The sequence below is a fragment of the Podarcis pityusensis genome (genome assembly GCF_964106645.2).
Source record: "Podarcis pityusensis genome assembly, chromosome: 4".
Classification (NCBI taxonomy): domain Eukaryota; kingdom Metazoa; phylum Chordata; class Lepidosauria; order Squamata; family Lacertidae; genus Podarcis; species Podarcis pityusensis.
Window position 1 is genome coordinate 13,018,768 of NC_138027.1, and position 20,733 is coordinate 13,039,500.

At 43.6% G+C, this 20,733-nt stretch overlaps 1 protein-coding gene across 10 annotated transcripts in view; it reads right to left on the reverse strand.

Annotated features, from left to right (window-relative positions):
* Positions 1 to 20,733, reverse strand: part of DLG2 (discs large MAGUK scaffold protein 2) — a gene marked incomplete at its 3' end in the record, with an annotated part of 818,053 nt that overhangs the window by 619,889 nt on the left and 177,431 nt on the right. For 8 of the 10 annotated variants that reach the window (XM_081001992.1, XM_081001989.1, XM_081001991.1 and 5 more), the window contains one exon: positions 8,442 to 8,516. In XM_081001992.1, coding sequence (XP_080858118.1) covers positions 8,442 to 8,516 — 75 coding nt within the window. The remainder of the gene's footprint in view (positions 1 to 8,441; positions 8,517 to 20,733) is intronic. The other 2 variants (XM_081001988.1, XM_081001979.1) reach the window with 1 other exon arrangement.

The following is a 20,733-nucleotide window of genomic DNA, read 5'->3' on the forward strand; positions in this document are numbered from 1 at the left end:
ATTTAAATGTCAATCAATTTTGGCCCTGAAAAAAACAACCCACTGCTCCAAATAAATCATTTCCAAAGCAGCTGACTGTCGGTGGGACTCAGCCCCAAGAGCATCACAATAGGAAGAGCTGTTTTCAGAGAGGCTAAGATAAAAGAGACAGATGGTGAGGTGCCTTGAGCCATAAACGTAGGTGTCTCAGTTGTAACGAAAAGCTGCAGGAGTACATGAACAGAGTAACAAGGGGGGGAGGGGAAGCATTAAAATTAAAGATCACCTCTGCAAAACAAAGCATAGATATATCCTCCTTAACGACGACTCCCCTGAGCAGTTGTTACTCAAGGAGTAAGGCCTACTGGCTCCAACGAGGCTTTGTAAGTGTGACTAGAATTGCAGGCTGAAGGCAGCTGGATACTGCAATGTTCAAAGCACGTAAACCACAAAACACATTCCTCACCTCCCACCTCGAATGTGGAATTTATGAGCTAGCAGGGTTTGGAAGAGAAGCAGGGAGCTTCTCTGTCAACACCTTTGGCTGGGTAGACGTACCTTGTTTTACAGTAGATGCCGCATGCCCTGCTTTGCAGGGAATTGTCTTCTATTTGAAGGTGTCCCCATTTGAAAGGCTGCTTGGCCAAGGTGGCATGCAAACTAGACCTTTACAGCACATTCCATGCACCCCACCCACCCAGTAATCCTGGTAACTATAGCTTACCTTACAGACCTACATACAGTTCCCAGAATTTGTGGGGTGGCTGGGCAGGCTTTAAATGTGCTTTAAATCTCTGGTATGGTTTGAAGGGGACGCGGGTGGCACTGTGGTCTAAACCACTGAGCCAAGGGCTTGCCGATCAGAAGGTCGGCGGTTGGAATCCCTGTGACGGGTGAGCTCCCGTTGCTCGGTCCCTGCTCCTGCCAACCTAGCAGTTCGAAAGCACATCAAAGGGCAAGTAGATAAATAGGTACCACTCTGGCAGGAAGGCTTTTCCGTGTGCTGCTCTGGTTTGCGGCTTAGTCGTGCTGGCCACATGACCCAGAAGCTGTACGGCGGCTCCCCTGGCCAATAAAGCAAGATGAGCGCTGCAACCCCAGAGTTGTCCGCGACTGGACGTAATGGTCAGGGGTCCCTTTACCTTTATGGTTTGAAGATAAAGAATCAGGAGAAGAGGAGGAGGAGAAGGAGGAGTTTGGATTTGATATCCCGCTTTATCACTACCCTAAGGAGTCTCAAAGCGGCTAACATTCTCCTTTCCCTTCCTCCCCCACAACAAACACTCTGTGAGGTGAGTGAAGCTGAGAGACTTTAGAGAAGTGTGACTAGCCCAAGGTCACCCAGCAGCTGCATGTGGAGGAGCAGGGAAGCGAACCCGGTTCACCAGATTACGAGTCCACTGCTCCTAACCACTACACCATACTGGCACACTACACCACATGAAAGCAGAGGGATCTGAACATTGCCCACCAACAGATTGCACCTGGACAGCACACTGAGCAGATACACAACCAACCCAGAGGGTGGCCTTCCTTAGTCTCAATGTTGCCCTTGCAGAACTCAGCAGGGAGGAAAATGGGGACAAAAGTAGAATGAGTTGGCTGTGCCTTTCATAGAATCATAGAATCATAGAGTTGGAAGAGACCACAAGGGCCATCGAGTCCAACCCTCTGCCAAGCAGGAAACACCATCAGAGCACTCCTGACATATGGTTGTCAAGCCTCTGCTTAAAGACCTCCAAAGGAGGAGACTCCACCACACTCCTTGGCAGCAAATTCCACTGTCGAACAGCTCTTACTGTCAGGAAGTTCTTCCTAATGTTTAGGTGGAATCTTCTTTCTTGTAGTTTGGATCCATTGCTCCATGTCCGCTTCTCTGGAGCAGCAGAGGCCTTTCATTGCCTCGGTCTTCCACCTACAGTCGGTCTCCCCACTGGTTCTAACGGGCACCTGCAATTAAATTATTTGCTTTATGTCTTTCTGAGGGTTGCTGGCTTGTGCATCCCCAGGGGAGTGGCAGAGGTCGTGTCTGTAAAAGTGCAGTAGCTCCAAAGCTATGTAACGGGCTGCTGTTTCATTAAATTGTTAAATCACAGTGACTTACAAAAATGTGGAGCCGCTTGCCAGGAAGCTTGAAACATGCAAGCTTGTAATTCAGCCTCCCATTAACGCCTGTGCTGTGAGTTTGCCAAGCATAAACCACAGCGATGTCTGTAATTCCTGATGACCATCGTGCAAGTAATATTCCTTGGCTTTCGCTCACATTCCTTGCTTTTTTGGTGGGTTCGCTCTGGATGAGTACTTCTCTGGGGCACAAGGACACCCTGTATTCCTTTTCACCAATTTTCACCACCACAATGAACATTTCTAGGTAGCAACCGCACTACAATTTGAGTTACATTTTCGCCCTGGCAATGAAGTGTCAGAATCAGCACATTCCCTAACGTGTATATTTAACAAAACTCCTCACAAACGTGTGTATGAGGGAGGAAACCACACTAAAATGCTGTTGAATCTTCATGGGCATTTTTTCTTTAAAAATATCACAGACAGATGGGGAAAAGGAGAAACAGAAAATTTTAATTTGATAGATTCCTCCATCCCCAAACACCTTTCTGGCTACTGAGGCTGGTAGTAATTTCTGTGTTAGATCCATATTCAATGCATCTTCTATTTCCTTACGGGCAGCACATTACAGAGGAAATTATCCCAGTTATTATGTAATAAAGTCTACCCAGAAACTAGTCTAAGGTTTCATGATTAACACATTCCCTGTGCAGAGAGCTCCTTCAGGAATATTTTATAACCCAAGCGCTACAGAAACATTACCAGGAAAGAGAAGTCTGCAGACACAGCTCCCTCCTTCGGCAATTAATTTGAATTAGGCTGTTCTCCATTGCCAAATGAGTTTAAATAAGGACATTTAAATAGGGAAAGCCAATCCTGCATTGACCTCTCCCACAGACTGCAAACAACTAAATAGAATCAAAGGTCTTAAAGGAAGGAACAATGAACAGAGCAGAGAAAAGTTGATATGAAACTATAACCATCAAAGGAGGCTGGTGTTTATGTAATAGCAGAGCTTCAAAGCTCACTAGAAGGTATGGGGGGGGGGACAGGTAAGAAAGAAAAAGAGGATACTTGGGATGGAGTGGGGAATCCCTGACACAACTGGTGCCACTGAGGTCTGAGTAGCGCAGCTCAGGGTTAGAGAATTTGTTTTGCATAGAGAGGGTTTGGAGTTCACTTCCCAAGCATCACCTGGTAGGGCTGGGAGACACCCCTCTGAATTCCTGCAGTGGCACTTCTATAAGCTGCCCAGAGTGGCTGGGGAAACCCAACCAGAGGGTGGAGTATGAATATTAAAATTATTGTTATTAATTTTGGGGTTGCACTGCTCAGTATTTTGATTTGGGGGTTTTACAGACACTAGATGTTTTTGTTTTATTTTTTATTTTTTTGTTTTTTTAAATGATATTTATTAAGAATTTTAAAATTACAGGAAAAACAAAAAAGAAAGAGAAAGAGAAAAAACAAAAGAAAAACAAACCACAATAAAACAATACAAATTGATAAAAATCAAAATCAAAAAATAACAACAAAACACGTAACAGAGCACAATCAAAAAGCAAAATTAAGCCACAAAAATTTAAAAACAAATCCAATATTCTCAAATCCTTAACTGTCATTGCCTTCTTTCATTGACCTCCTCACTCCTCCCTTTTTTTGTATCCTAGTTGTTAATTATCACAGCAAATCCTTTCCATTTTTCATAATATTCTGTCATTACATTACCTTAGTCTATTTTAACCTTATCTTACTATAAAAAACTCTAGAACTTAAAACTTGCATCTTATTTATACCAATTTCTCATAACCATAACATATTCTTACATAATTCTTTTAACATTTTTGCTAAAGCCAAATAATTTCGTTCCAACATTTTTCTAACATTCATCAATTTTATAAAGCAATCCTAATAAAAAAAAAATTCAAATTTTCTTCCAATCTTCATCCAGCGTCTCTTCCTCCTGGTCCCGGGTTTTGTTAGTCCTTTCTATCCCATCAATTTGGCGCATTAACCTGGTAATCTTATGTCCGAGGCCCTTAAGTCTCTTCCATGTCCCTTCCGCGGCTCTTCTTCATATTTATACCTGTACTTTACTTTGTCTCCTGCTCCTTTCACTCGTGGGAACTCCAGCTTGACAGTGTTTTTGACCCTTCTTGACAAATCAGCCCCTTTTCCATAGTCCACACTAAACTCCATGTGGTATTTAAAAACATGTTTCAAAGTTCCTCCAGAATTAAGAGCCCCCACAACCCCAAACATCTCGCGGCCCATTGCCAGACTTGGAAAGTCAAAACATCCCTGCATAGGGGGGTCTATCCAACCCCCCATTTCCAAACCAAACAAAACTCTATCTCTCCAAATCTGGCTTTTTCCAAGTTCATTTATCAGATCCAACAACTCATGTTCCTGCTGGGCCACAACTCCCTCCATCTCTGGCACCCGAGGTTCAGCAACATCTTCTTCCCTCATCTGATCTGTCAGAGCACACTCCTGATTTGATTCCTGGGTGGGCTCTATATAGTTACCCACTACCTGTCCAAAATTTCCGATCGCAACAGTCATCAATTCCGTCTTCTCATGTAGCTGTTCCAATAGGGCACTTGTTTTGCAGAAAGCACGCACCAGAGCTTCTGAATACATTGTTCTGCAAGGTCAGAAGTCTGTTCCCACGATTGTAATCTGTTGCAGCTGCAGAGCTCCCCGATTCAGATTTAGTAACAGTTTCACAGGCTCCCTCTAGGGGAAGAACTTCTATTTGTTCTTTTCTTTTAAAGGCAGATCTAACAACAAAGTTTCCTTTTTCAGATATTTTGTCAATATTTGTTCCTTTAAAATGCGAAGGAGAACAATGGAATCACTATGTTTCTCTTCTTTTAACTATCTGTCAAAGACGTTTGTCTATGGTCAATGAGCTTCCCAAAGAACGTCAGTCCTGACACCTGGCTCCCAGGTTCAAGACGGTGGAAAATTACTTTTCTTTACACTCTCTTCTGCAGGTTTAAACAGTCCGGAAACCCCCGCCCCTCTTCTCCTGCTTCCGAAGGGGGTTCAACAATTTTAAATGATGAAAGTGAATCCTTTACAAATGATTTTCTGAACTCTAGTTTGCCATGTCTTTGCTTTAATCTATCTACAAGAAACAGAAGGCTGACTTCCTGTTTAGACCTTCCCGTTTCAGTGCCAAATTAAGAAGAATTTCTTAGTCCAATTTTCCTTTCTACTCGCAGGTCGTTATTTAAAGTCCAATTGTCCGAAATTAAGCTACTCACGGGTAATTGTTTTAAAAGCCAAATTGTCCCAGGAAAAAGGCAGCGCTCTCCGGCAACGGCTGTGCGGCTTCGCTCCACAGAAGAAACAGTTGACTCTCAGCACCGTGCCACTTGCCCCTCTTCGCTCCGGAGCCCGTAACGGGGTTCCTTTACGAGTTGGGGGGCGCGAAAGGTGCCCGCTGAGTCCCATGGTCACAGGCTTCATCCGCCTGTGATTTTTCAAAGGGTCCCCGCTTCGCCGTAGCGGGAAGACCCGTTTTCCGCGGAGCTAGTCCCTCCGGATCAGAGGGAGTCTGCCATTACCGATGGCGCCACCCCGGAAGTCTAGATATTTTTGTTTTATCTGTATCTTAGTTTTGCAGTCGTATGCTTTTTAATTTGCAAACTTCCTCATATGCATCAGTCTATAAATTGATTAAATGGCATATATAATAAGAAGATAAAACAGGTAGCAAGACGGACGCTCTTGCTCAGCAAATTCCGTGCATACACAACTTGGGATTCCTAAAGGAAGTGGAGGATAACTATCTTCAAGGGCAAAAGCAGGGATCATTTGAAAGACCAGCACTGAAAAGGCTTTCCTTGGTTTAGAAGAAGTGAGATCAGAAAGACAGACATCTAAACAAGTATAGACTGATTCAAGTGATGCCTTTGAGTTAACTGGCCTGTTTAGCTTTGTCTGTTTGCAACATGACAATCCCCTGGAACATTGAAACGTTTGAATGAAATCTGGTATATATGTTTGGTACACAGCTGTACATTTCAGACCGCACAGGAGCAGAAAGGGCAGAATAAAGGCTGCAAATTCCTGCTGTGATTTTTTTTTTTTTAAAGTATATGTCATGTGATGTTGTTTCTCTCTTATGATGCTTGACTGTGTTTCCTTGTAGGGCACTTTAAAGAGGCCTATTTTTGAACTGAAAAGTGGGATATTAATTTTTAATACCAATTACAACGAAAAGACACACCATAGTACAACATCACCCTTGAGCAGTGAACAATCACAACGACGGCTGGTTGGTATATAATTGAACAAAATGATTCCCATATTTGGAGTTCCAGCACCCAACCCCAGCACCCGTTTCAAAGGGAAGCTGGAAGATGTGAAAACAGGGCACTCACATGTACCAAAACATCAGAGCATTCCAGTGAATGGGAGCGGTGTAACTTAACCAAGCAGAGGGAAATGACTGGATACTCATAGGTAAAGGGATGCGGGTGGTGCTGTGGTCTAAATCACTTAGCCTTTTGTGCTTGCTGATTGGAAGGTCGGCGGTTCCAATCCCCGTGACAGGGTGAGCTCCTATTGCTCCGTCCCAGCTTCTACCAACCTAGCAGTTTGAAAGCATACCAGGGCAAGTAGATAAATAGGTACCACTGTGGTGGGAAGGTAAATGGCATTTCCATGCATTCTGGCACTCGTCATGGTCCTCCATGCAGCAGTAGCAGTTTAGTCATGCTGGCCACATGACCCAGAAAGCTGTCTGTGGACAAATGAAGGTTCTCTCGGCCTGATGCGAGACGAGCGCCGCACCCCATATTCGCCTTTGACTGGATTTAAACGACCAGGGGTCATTTACCTTTTACCTTTACTCATAGGTAAGTGGGGTTAGTATTGAAACTTAACTCCCAAATAAGCATGCACAGAATTGTTGTCTAACAGTGCAATTCTATGCATGGTTACGCAGAGACGTAAGTCTTGCTGTGTTCAGTGATGCCTACTTTCAAGTAACTGCGTATAAAATTGCAGCTTTGGACTCTCTCCTGTAATATAATTCTCTGGGCAGTGTGTACTTACACTACACATTGAATATTCTGCACAACAGAGGCCCAATTTAAATTAGATGGCACTGTCACAGCTTGTTAACCTCAGCATCTTGTAGGGAGCCCAACAAGTACATATTATCCAATGGAAGCAGCTCCAGTGGCCAGGACTAATCCTTCAAAGGTTCTTAGTCTCTGTGTATGTGCAGTGAGCATCAGCACTCCAGCAAAACCACCACATGGAACACACATCATTGGAGTGGAGATTCTACCCACCTGACAGCCAATGCCTTGCATATTTAAACATCAACCATACAAAAGGCTAAAGTAGTAGGCACTGTTGGGCAGCTTTCAGAGGGCTGCTCACATGCTTAAATTACAGTGGTACCTTGTTTTGAGTCCAGGATCCGTTCCAGAGCCCCGGACGCTCCATGAAAGGGATGCTCAACAAAGCGCCGCTATGTGTGCGAACACACACGGAGCGGTTTGCGCTTCTGCGCATGCGCGAGTGGCAAACCCAGAAGTAGCCCGTGCCAGTACTTCCAGGTTTGCCATGGACGTTCGCCGAAATGGACGGTCGACGGGGCGGATGTTCACGGAGGTATTACTGTATATGTTTGCCATAAGATGGGAAAGAGTTGGTTCTAAAGCTGTTTCCGTTGATCTCAAAAAACTTTCTGAGTAACGCACCAATCGTGGGAACAAATCAGAAGGTTTTAAATCCAAGCTTGCACACCTCTGATTTGATATTTATAACATCTCAGTTTGGGTATCAAGACTAAACATTTAACACACGACTGGAAGAGGCAAAACTCAAAATGTCAATTTTCCTGACCACATTTCTAAGTTGGCCTGCACAACGTGAATACTGCATAATTAATTTTAGGACTTCTGCAGCCTGATGCTATGCACAGTTTCACAGAAACGAATCCTGGTGATTTCATGGGGCCTTACTTTTAGGTAAATGTAGGGAGGGTTGCAGCTTTAGAAAATCTGGATTAGGGCCCAGCAGTTGAAAATGTATCTCATTCAGATGACTGAAAGCAAGGAGAACCATGAAATCAGGAAAGAGGATCTTTGTCTTCTCCTAGGCTTCACCCAACACCAACAAATCTTTTTCTAGAATTTTTTTTTAGATTATTTTCAATCCCTCAGTGACAGAGTACAGAACCACAAAACTGTGAATTGCTTTGGGAAAAAACCCACTCACACAGACCAGAAAGTACCCTTAATTTGGCCTTTCTCTGATAATTTTATCAAACATTCTGGTATACAGCCCTAAGGCTGCCTCTAGGACATAGACATCTCCTTTATTCTCTTTAATCTTTGCAACGGAGGGAGGAAAAGGCTCCGACTTACCAAAGAGTGCTGAATAGGTATCCATCCAGGTGATTCAACGGGACACTTGTGCGCTGGGCATCTGGTGTGGCTCTGCTGCAATGAAGGAAACAAGAGGGTGGTGTGTTAGATATTCTGTGTGCATGAACTACCAAACATTGGAGGGAAAGTGTTGGTTTGAAGATGGCGCCACCTTAAAGAAGCAGCTGTAGTTCAGTGGTTAAAAGACGCCTGCTCCTTGGGAGAAAGGTGATGGCAAAGCTAGACAGCATCTTAAAATGCAGAGACATCACCTTGCCAACAAATGTCCGTATAGTTAAAGCCATGGTTTTCCCAGTAGTGATGTATGGAAGTGAGAGCTGGACCATAAAGAAGGCTGATTGCCGAAGAATTGATGCTTTTGAATTATGGTGCTGGAGGAGACTCTTGAGAGTCCCATGGATTGCAAGAAGATCAAACCTCTCCATTCTGAAGGAAATCAGCCCTGAGTGCTCACTGGAAGGACAGATCCTGAAGCTGAGGCTCCAATACTTTGGCCACCTCATGAGAAGAGAAGACGCCCTGGAAAAGACCCTGATGTTGGGAAAGATGGAGGTCACAAGGAGAAGGGAACGACAGAGGACGAGATGGACAGTGTTCTCGAAGCCACAAACATGAGTCTGACCAAACTGCGGGAGGCAGTGGAAGACAGGAGTGCCTGGCGTGCTCTGGTCCATGGGGTCACGAAGAGTCGGACATGACTAAACGACTAAACAACAACAGTTCAGTGGTAGAACAAATACCTTGCATGAAAATGACTCCAAATTCAATCTTTCATTCTATCTCTCATACACACAAACAAAACATCAGAGGGGACCACAAGCAATGATAACATTGAAATCTATCACCAAAACACATTAATAAAAAGCTTAACACTCATTCATATTACTGAGAATTATTAGATTCCTATTAATCAAATATATCTTTCTGCAGTTTTCCATCAGTCTTTGATGGGTTCCTCCTCTCACCCTTTTGTCTAACAGCATCAATAAAAGTATATCAAGTTGCCCATTCTTTATTGCACCAGATTTAGAGTGGCTGGGGAAACCCAGCCAGATGGGTGGGGTAGAAATAATAAAATAAAATAAAATAAATAAAATAAAATAAAATAAAATAATTATTTAGGGGGTGCATGGGCAGAGGAGAGCAGGAAAGTCCCATTGTGCAAGTGTAAATCTTGTTGATGGGACAACTACTTAGTAGTGCTTAGCATGGGCTCTGCCCCTGAGCGATGGTCCATCCTTGCTCATGCACCTGTATGACTATTTTTCACTGTACAAACCATCTTTTTAATTCCTCATCTATCCTATCTCATTACTAGGCTCATTTGTTTGTGTAACAATTTTTAAATCACACACTTGTTTTTGTTTTTTTAAAAAACTCTCTTTCCTCATCTGGAGTATCTCAAGAACAAACAAGAATGATTAACTTTTTCCCCCTGTCCAAACACATAGCCGATAAGTGTTAAAACAATTTTAATTTTTGCTGAACAAAATGTCTCTGCAAACTCACCACCCAATCATTCTTTATCAACATGCACCTAGTCAATAAAACAACTGGACTTGAAGCAGGCTCCATGTGTTTGGTCATTTGAGGATGCTTGCATTGTACATAAGTGCACATCTTAAGAATGAACTCGGCAGATTTTAGGGGCACAGCAAGGCTAATTCTCGATTTCTGACTTCACAGCATGCTCTAAATACCAACAAGCAATGCTGCTTTTTTTATTATGGGTGTTGTGGATGTTTGGCCAAGCCTAGCTGAGAAGCAGGCTTCAGGGATTCTTAAAAGATTGTTTCCAAGGAGAGGCAAGCTGTTACATACTTACTTACTTACTTACTTACTTACTTACTTACTTATTTATTTATTAATGCATTTCTAGCCTGCCTTTCCTCCAAGAAGCTGAAAGTAGTGCACATTGTATGCTGAGGAAACTGAGCGGGGAGGCAGGGGTGACTGTCCATCTTCAGGGCTATTCCAGCCTCTTTGATCGTTCAGATTTTATAGGATCAGAGCAGGCTGTGGAAAGTCTGCAGGCAGGACCTGGGTACGGCAGCAACTCTCTCCTCTTTTGATTCCCAGCAACTGGCATAAATACAGTGGTACCTCAGGTAAAGTACTTAATTCATTTCGGAGGTCCGTTCTTAACCTGAAACTGTTCTTAACCTGAAGCACCACTTTAGCTAATGGGGTCTCCTGCTGTCGCCACGCCGCCAGAGCATGATTTCTGTTCTCGTCCTGAAGCAAAGTTCTTAACCTGAAGCACTATTTCTGGGTTAGCGGAGTCTGTAACCTGAAGCATATGTAACCTGAGGTACCACTGTACAGTGGTACCTTGGTTGTCGAACGGCTTGGTTCCCGAACAAATCAGGTCCCCTGAACGCCACAAACCTGGAAGTGAGTGTTCTGGTTTGCGAACATTTTCTGGAAGCCGAACGCCCGACGCGGCTTCCGATCGAGTGCAGGAAGCTCCTGCAGACAATCGGAAGCTGCGCCTTGGTTTTCAAACAGTTCCAGGAGTCGAACGGATTCCCAGAATGGATTAAGTTTGACAACCAAGGTACCACTGTACTGGAGCCATGACACTAGTAGTCACATACATGTCTTCTTCATATCAGAAAGAATCATAGAATCATAGAATCATAGAGTTGGAAGAGACCACAAGGGCCATCGAGTCCAACCCCCTGCCAAGCAGGAAACACCATCAGAGCACTCCTGACATATGGTTGTCAAGCCTCTGCTTAAAGACCTCCAAAGAAGGAGACTCCACCACACTCCTTGGCAGCAAATTCCACTGTCGAACAGCTCTTACTGTCAGGAAGTTCTTCCTAATGTTTAGGTGGAATCTTCTTTCTTGTAGTTTGGATCCATTGCTCCGTGTCCGCTTCTCTGGAGCAGCAGAAAACAACCTTTCTCCCTCCTCTATGTGACATCCTTTTATATATTTGAACATGGCTATCATATCACCCCTTAACCTCCTCTTCTCCAGGCTAAACATGCCCAGCTCCCTTAGCCGTTCCTCATAAGGCATCGTTTCCAGGCCTTTGACCATTTTGGTTGCCCTCCTCTGGACACGTTCCAGTTTGTCAGTGTCCTTCTTGAACTGTGGTGCCCAGAACTGGACACAGTACTCCAGGTGAGGTCTGACCAGAGCAGAATACAGTGGCACTATTACTTCCCTTGATCTAGATGCTATACTCCTATTGATGCAGCCCAGAATTGCATTGGCTTTTTTAGCTGCCGCGTCACACGGCAGAAGAGTGTACCATCTCTCTGGGGTGCCAGTGATTTCACTTTCACAACATATGCAACACCAGGCCCGATGCAAGTACGCTAAACTTGCTGTCCGGCAGATAAAGGATCTCACTCTTTTTCTTATGAAAACTAACAGTACTGATAAATTCACTGGGATCCAAAATGTGCATGTATTCCATGAATGAGTCAGTATTGCTGATTGTTGGTTTCTGCATTTCATATCTAACCCTCTAAAGCTGCTTAAAAAGGAGGACCAGGGAAAGCATCGTTGTGCTATTAAACAAGTGTGCTGAACGTGCGGTTCTAGAAAAAGCTGGGGAAGTCATTCAGGGCATTATGTGGAGGAGTTGTCGATTTCTGAAAGGGCAGGGGTGATCACAGCTAGTGGATTATGTAGCTGAGCCCCAGCGTAGCAGGAACCATGTAGATTAAGAAAAAAGCATTTTCAGGCAGCTCTTAACAAATGCAGGCCTTTGTCCTCGAGCGCTTATGTCTCAATAATTGGAACCCTTTTGCCATTATATAACTTGGGCCAGGTGTGCACCCAGCATAAATCTCTGCTCTAGTTTTGTATCAGTGCTGCATCCTTGAATAATTGATGCGTGCCTTTAGCACCATGCTGCAGGGTCAGGCGTGTTTCGTGGCAGTTTGTGCAACCTCTCTGGAAACTCCTGTTCCATTCAAACATGGCGGGTTAATGTTGCATTGCTGCATTTGGAGCTCTGCTAGGGAGCTGCATAGAAACCTGTTTAATAAACGCACTACAGTAAAAGCACCAATATCTGTGTGAAGCCTGAATCAGTACTCAAGGTTCAACAGAGGAAAACTCGGATCTGGCACTAGGTTCACGTCAACAGCGTATTCCAGGCAGTGACTGTTCCCTGCTGAGTGCACCCTGCCAAGTTTCATACATGATGGACATATCTGCAAGCCTTGTTTCTTACATCCGCAGTTCTCATTTTTAAGTGCACATTTAAGGCAGCCTGCACCTAGAAATGTAATGTGTGGAATGACCCGAGATAGACAAACAGAGAGAGTTATATTTGTTTTACCCTATCCTTCTTTCAATGAGCTCCAGTTTGTGCTTGTGTGGTTGTCCTCCACCCTCAATTTATCCTTACCGCGGCTCTGATTAGGCTGAAAAAGTGACAGGACCAAAATCGCCCAGTGATCTTCATAGCCACTTAAACCTGGGTCTCCTCAGCAAATGTGACAATTTGTCACCTGGATAGAATGGTCCTGACCAGTAATTCATGCCTTAGCAGCACAATGGCTCTCAAAAGAGGCAGGGACAACAAATCTTTCTGAACAAGCCTGGACAGATTCCTTCGTGTCTTTGTAGCTTCCAAACCAAACGACCATCATGGACTCTGCAGGCCACTTTACAGTTTGCAAGAAGAAGAAGAAGAAGACACCCAGCTATACCTGATCTAGACTGTTTCCCTATTCAAGCCAATGCGTATCAAGTCACATCACTCTGAGGCACGTAGAGAAACCATTGACCCCCCTGCTGGTGAGGCTTACTGACCTCCCGGTAAAGCAAAAATTTGATCTTCTCCTGTTAGGCAAAGACCACAAGACAACCCAGATTGTTGCCAGATTCTGCGCACAGATCTGTAGGCGCAGACCATCCCCTGATTCAATCTAGTTTGTTAAGAAAATTCCCAAACCCAGACCCACGGGCGTCTTCGGGTCATATCTCTAAGGTAGTCTATTTTAAAGTTTTTATGTGTTTATATGCCTATCACACTTTTAAACTTAAAATCTACTATATATCGTTTTAAATGTTTGTTTTGCTAATGGGATTGTAGTTCCATTTGTGTTTCTCAAGCTGGTCTATGGCCGTAATAAATTTTATGTTCATGTTCATGTTCAAGTTACATCACTCAGTTCAGCTTCTGGGTCCCTTTGGAGTTTTCTCCTAGCTCCTTTCTGCTGCAGTTCCCTCTAAAAGAGTTCTCTTTCCAACTTGACTCCTCTTTCCAACTTGACTTCTGTACAGTGTTTTCACTTCCCTTTCCAACCTTTCAGTCCATCAGAAGGACAGCTGGCTCTTGGTAAAGTTTCTATTTCCTCTTAATTGCCTGGTTCCCAGGCTGAACCTTGGACCCTCCTTTGCAGAAGATCCTGAGCAAAACCTCCCCTTAAACTTTTGACCTTCCTGTGCATGTGAGCCTTCAAAGCAAAAAGCAGCCAAGCACAAAATGGCTAAAGCTTTTCTTCCTTCACAGCCAGCCGTTACCATAATGTGTAATATGGGATGTAGGTGTCACCCGTTCATATTTATTTTGGATAGTTGTCCTTGAGGAGTCTTCCCCATAATTAGCAGGAAATGTATTTTTATATATCTAAAAATTTAGTACTTATTTTCTGTGGAGGCTGCATTGCATCCCCAAAGAAAACTCTGATTGATGCTGCTTTCCATTTCAAAAATAAGAGGCGGGAGCAGAGAGAAAAAAAGGTTCCTGTGGGCAGACAATAGCAGCATTAAGTGTGCTTTTTTTGAAGGGGGAAGAACTAGCAGGGCAAGTTGTCCTGCAGGATTAAGAAGCGCTGCTATTTTTATTTACAATTCCCTTTCTGAAAAATTGAAATTACTGGGTAGGATAATGAGTGGCGATAATGGCCATTTATTATCCTAGATAGCAATTTTGATTTTAAGAGCAGGGTTTGCAATCAACATATAATGGGGTTTTTTTGTCATGCCTTGAAAGGCCAGAGCACTTTCTTGCAGGATCAGGGACTTTGGAAAGGTCAAGCTTCATGGCAGTCAGAACTCCAAGCAAGAGAGTGAGATTAAGGCACCTAGCAAAGAGAAACACTCTTAGGAAACCAAGCAAAACTCAGTTTTAGTTAGGACTAGCTGTGCTGGCTGGGGCTGGTAGACGTTGTGGTGGAAAACATCTGGAGGGTACCAGGTGGGTAAAGGCTGAATTGGGGATTCTGAGTAAGCAGGATGAGGCAGGAAAAGGTAGCAGCTTGGTCAGGTGCAAAACAAAAAAACAAGGACAGGACGGGACAAGCATTGAAGGCTGGTCCATTAGGGCAAATGTTGGCACTGCCCCGGACTTCCGGGGTGGTGCCACCGGCAATGGCGGACTCCCTCTGAACTGGGGGACTAGCTCCGCGGAAAACGGGTCTTCTCCGCTACGGCGAAGCGGGAACCCTCTTAAAAATCACAGGCGGATGAAGCCTGTGACCATGGGACTCGGCGGGCACCATTAGCGCCCCCCCAACCCGCTAAGGAACCCACTAACGGGCTCCGAAGTGAAGAGGGGGAAGTGGCGCGGTGCTGTGAGTCAACTGCTATTTCCGTGGAGCGAAGCCGCATAGCCGTTGCCGGAGAGCGCTGCCTTTTTCCTGGGACAATTTGGACTTTAAAATAAGCACCTGTGAGTACTTAGACTTTGAACAATTGGACATCAAATAAGGACTTGCGAGCAGGAAAGAATTGGACTTTAAAAATTTACTCTAATTTGGTACGGAATGGGAAGGTCTAAACAGGAAGTCAACCTTCCGTTCTTTTGTAAACAGAATAAAGCAAAGACAATTGAAACTAGAGCTCAGAAAATCGTTTTTAAAAGATTGGATTTGACCATTTAAAATTGCGGAACCCCCCCTTCGACAGCAGGAGAAGGGGGGGATCTTTTTGGACTGTTTAAAGGGACTTTAAAGTGAAGTAACTTTCCTCCGTCCTGATCCTGGAGCGGGGTGTCAGGACTGACGTTTGAAGTTCATTGACCAAAGACAAGTGTCGTTGACAGATAGCTAAAAGAAGAGAAATCTAGTGATTCCACTGTTCCCTTTCGCATTTTAAAGGAATATATACGGACAAAGTATCTTAAAAAAGGAAACTTTGTTGCAAGAACAAATAGAAGTCTTCCCCCTAGGGGGAGTCTGTGAAATTGTAACTGTGAAACTGTAACTAACTCCAGGGAGCCGGCAGCGGTTACAGATTACAACCGTGGGAACAGGCATCTGACCTTGCAGGACAATGTATTCAGAAGCCTTGTTGTGTGCTCTCTATAAAACAAATGCCCTACTGGAACAATTACACGAGAAGGTGAATTGGATGGCGACTTCGACTAGAAATTTGGAACAGGCAGTGGGAAATTTTGAACAGACAGTGGGAAAATATGTGGAGCCCACTCAGGAATTGAATCAGGAGAGTGTCTTGACAGAACAGGAGTTTTTGACATTAAATCAGGAGTGTGTTTTGACAGAACAGGCCCAACAGGAATATGACTTTTCGGATTTGACAAATGAACTTGGAAAAAGCCAGATTTGGAAAGGAAAAGTCTGGCTTGGTTTGGAAATGGGGGGCTGGATTGACCCCCCTATGCTGGGACGTTTGGACTTTTCAAATATGGCAACGGGCCGTGAGATGTTTGGGACTGTGGGGGCTCTCAATTTTGGAGGGTCTTTGAAACATGCTTTTAAATACTACATGGAATTTAGTGTTGAACATGGAAAAGGGGCTGATTTGTCGAGAAGGGCTAAAAACATCGTCAAGGGAAAATACAGTTACAAATATGAAGAAGAGCCGCGGAAGGGACATGGAAGAGACTTGAGGGCCTCGGATATAAGGTTGCCAGGTTAATGGGCTAGATTGACGGGAATAAGGACTGACAAAACCCGGAACCAGGAGGAAGGGACGCTGGATGAAGAGTGGATCTGTTTGTACCCCTTTTTTCTACCATTAGAACTGCTTTATAAAAGTGATGAATGATAGAAAAATGTTGGAATGAAATTACTTGGCTTTAGCAAAGATTTTAAAGAATTATGAAAGAATATTATGGTTATGAGAAGTTGGTAAGGATAAGATTTAAGCTTTAAGTTTTAAGGTTTATTTTATTACAGAAAGATAAGATCAAAATAGTTTAGGATAATGCAAGGATAGAATTTTATGAAACATGGAAAGGATTTGCTGGGATAATTAATAACTAGGATACAAAGAAAGGGAGGAGGAGGAGGTCTAAGAAAGAAGGCAAGGACAGTTAAGGATTTGAAAATAATGAATTTGTTTTTAAATGTTTTTAAAGGTTTGTGATTTTTGTATTTTCCTTTTTTCTGTTATTTTTTCTTATTTTGAATTTTCTCTCAAATGGTGGGAAGGGTTTGTTTTTTGTTCTTTTCTTTTCTTTTCCTTTCCTACTTTGTCAACTATTTTTATTGTTTGTACTTTCTTCGGTTTCTTTTTTTTTTTTTTGTAACATTTTGAAAATCTCAATAAATATCTTTAAAAAAAAAAAATGTTGGCACTGCCCCAGCAACCTTAGTCTGATCTCAACCACCGCCACCCTGCCTGCCTGCCTTCTTACTTACAACTGTAGCCTTATTGGAGTTCACTGACTGGGTCTGCATTGCTCCCGGACAGGAGGAAGGAAGTCAAATGACACCGAGGGTTGGTTCAGAGAAAGAGTTCTTTATTTCTGCTCTCCAGAACAGCAGAAAGGCACCTGCGTGGTGTGTCCACAGCAAGTCCAAAGAAATGAGAAATTTCATGCAGTATATATATCCTCCAGGCACCCTCTCCCTCCTTCCCCAGGAATCCAACCACGTCAGCCTATACACGCAGGTTGACATCACATATGTTCCTGCTCTGATATTCTTATGGTACTTCTGACCATAAAAGGATATTCCTGTTCCTACTGTTATCTTGGAGCAAGAGGTAACCATCTCCAAGAACACACTCTGGCGCTGTTCCCGGACTAGGTCTGTGCGTCAGCATGTAAGGTAAGCCCTAGACATGTCATTCCTACTCGGCTGGAACAGTCAAGGCCATCCCTTGCCGTGACTGATAAAGGAGAGTGTTTGTTTATACAGCTGTGTCCTTGTTATGCATTTGCTCATCAGCTCAAGTTTTATGCATTTTAGAAATGCTAAGAAGAAAAGGGGGGGTTGAGTCAGTTTTAAACTGACTGCACAGAAACCCATTCCTTCACAACCAAACAAGGTATATTAATGTTAGGCCTCTTAATGTGAACAGCTGGGTGTGAATTACTTAATGGGGCTGCAAAGGCCATAGTTCAGTGGCAGAGAATCTACTTTGCATGCAGAGGGTCCCAGGTTCACACCCAGTATCTCGAGTTAGGAATGGGATTGTCCCCTGCCTGAAACCCTGGAGAGTCACTGCCAGTCAATGTAGTAGACACTGTATATGGCAGCTTCCTCCGTTCCTGTGGATATAATGTTGATGCTGCTGTTGGTACTAGATGCTGTTAATAGACCTCTTGGTATGCTTTAACTATTGCAAACTTTTGATATGCTTTAAAATGTTAACTGTGGAACTATCATCAGTTTACCACACTGGTGTTATAATTTTTGATTGCTTGTTTTCTGTGAGGCACTTGGAGCGCAGCGTATTTGTGGTAAATGCATTGTATAGATTGTACAAATAAACTGACTGCAGCTAATCCAGCAGGTGGGGGCTACACCTGCCAAATCAAAGCTTCCACATTTGCTTCCCCAGCTGAATGGGAAACCAGCATGTAAAACTGGTTCCATGCTTGCAGTTCTTCTGCTCAGTCCAAAAGCTGGGACTGAGTATCAAGTCCATTTTTTTTTTTTAAGGCAAGGATAAATTCCCTCTAATCAGCTACTCAGAAAGGATAGCGGAGGGCTAAATACAATTCTTAGCATTCCCTCTACGCCTGAGAACAGCCACTTAGTGGGATTTTAGCAGCTGCTGCTTTTTAGAGGATGCAACCTTTGCAGGCCTAGCTGTTTTGCCCATGCTATCTTGTATTTGAGTCCACATCTAATTACTAAAATAAATTGATGTTATTACTTACTCAGGATTATAGCAAAATTTTGTTTTTGTTTTTTCACTTAACAACTCTATTCATTTTCCGCTTTAAAAAATAAACCTCATTAATTTCACTGTTGATTTATTAAAAAGCACATCCGTTTAGCTATTCATACATTAAAGTTGCATTCCTTCCTTTCTTCCTTTTTACTACTGCCACCACACCTTGTGGTCACCATTTCCCCCCACCCCCAGAATGCCCTGGGTGCCATCTTTTTCCAAGGTATTCTAACAACAACCCAAAATGGTGGCCGCTATCGGACGCTGCCTTTCTCCCCCCCCCCCAGCAGCTACTATTCCCCTCCCCCCCCCCCCACACACACACATAAAAAAGCCACAGAATGAAACAAGTTCCAGGGCATTCAGCAAAACAATGGTGGCTGCCTGGAGAGGACTGGCTGCCCAACTTACTACTGCCGCCACTACCATCAGAAGTCATTAACACTGCCTGCCTCCCCATTCTTAAACTCTAAGAAAGACAGACTTTTTCACTCAGAGAAAAGGTGTGTAAGAGGCAACATGATCAAAGTTCGTAAAATTATTCATGGCATGGAGAAAGTGGCTAGAGAAAAGTTCTTATCTGCCTCTCATAATGCTAGAACTCATCAACATCCAATAAAACTGAATGCAGGATGATTTAAATCAGATAAATGAAAAAACTTCTTCACACAGCACATAGTAGAAATATGGGATTTACTCTCCCAGGAGGTAGTGATAGTCACCAAGTTGGATGGCCTTTAGATAGGATTAGACATATTCACGGAGGAGAGGGCTACTAGCTACAATGACTATACAGTGGTACCTCTGGTTGTGAATGGGATCCGTTCCGGAGCCCCGTTTGCAACATGAGCAGAACGCAACCTGCGTCTGCGCGATTGCACATGCGCGGGTCGTGATTCACCACTTCTGCGCATGCACGTGACATCATTTTGAGCATCTGCGCATGCTCAAGTGGTGAAACCCGGAAGTAACCCTTTCCGGTACTTCCGGGTTGCTGAGGGACATAACCTGAAAAGATTTAACCTGAAGCAAATGTAACGAGGTATGACTGTACTCTGCCTCAATAGTCAGAGGCAGTCTGCTTCTGAATACCAGTTTCTGGAAATCACAGGAGGGGAGAGTGCTCTTGTGCTTGGGATCTGCTTGCGGGTTTCCCAGAGGCATCTGGCTGGCCACTTTGAGACCAGGATGCTGGACTAGAGGGAACATTGGTCTGGCCAAGCAGGCTATTCCAATTTTCTTATTCCCATTCATATCCATTTGGTCCCCACTGAGTTCAGTGTTTGATTCACTCCAGAAATCTATGCAGAGCTTTAGAGTGTATTACATTGCATTAAATTCATCACTGCAGTAATCATTTTGAATGGATGCTCCATACTTTGCTGGATTTAAAGGTGGCCACTAGGTTTGTCAGGCTGGAACTTGGAGATTCCCATGTATCTTTAAATTCATCGCTGAATTGGGAGTCCACTCTGCTTCCCACCTGCTCCTAGTCTTTGGCTTCACTTCTCCCCATCCTTGCTAAAGGCAGCAAGGCCCCAGATGTGTACCAAAAACAGGCAGGGGAGGAACCTGAAAAGTTCTCTGCATTTCTACATTATTTTGCATTTTTAAAAAAAGAAGTAAGTCATGAAAACTCATCAGCATTTTAATGAGACTTTCTCATAATATACCCCTGTTTTATGCAATTTTGCCCAATATACACATTTATCATGGTTTTTAAATGCACACATTACCCTAAAATATTAATTTCTGAACACATTACGTGGCAGGAGAACTGCACTGAAAATTTATAGAAAAGGTGGATTTTGAGGAATGGCTTTGCTTCAGTTTGCATATTGTGTTTGAAATTGTGTATTGGGTAGTTCTGTCAATTCAGTGGCAGATTTAATGGGCTAAGAGCTTGTATGTATGTATGAATGAATGAATTTAAAATCAAAGCAGTGTACAGCAAATAAGCTTGCAATGCAACCCATTTTACAATCTGGCCACCCTAATCTGGAGTTGCGTGAAGTTTAAAGGACCACATCATCATGCGCTAGAAAGCCTGGCTGCATCCTGCCACACTATGTTATGTGAAACTGGAGACACAAACACCCTTCTCTCTGCACACCAATGATGGCGGTCGGATCCTTTTAAATGCAGGAGCAGACCTCAGAGTCTTCATGTGCTGCTTTCTCATTTTCCAACTTGTAAGATGCAGCACTATGA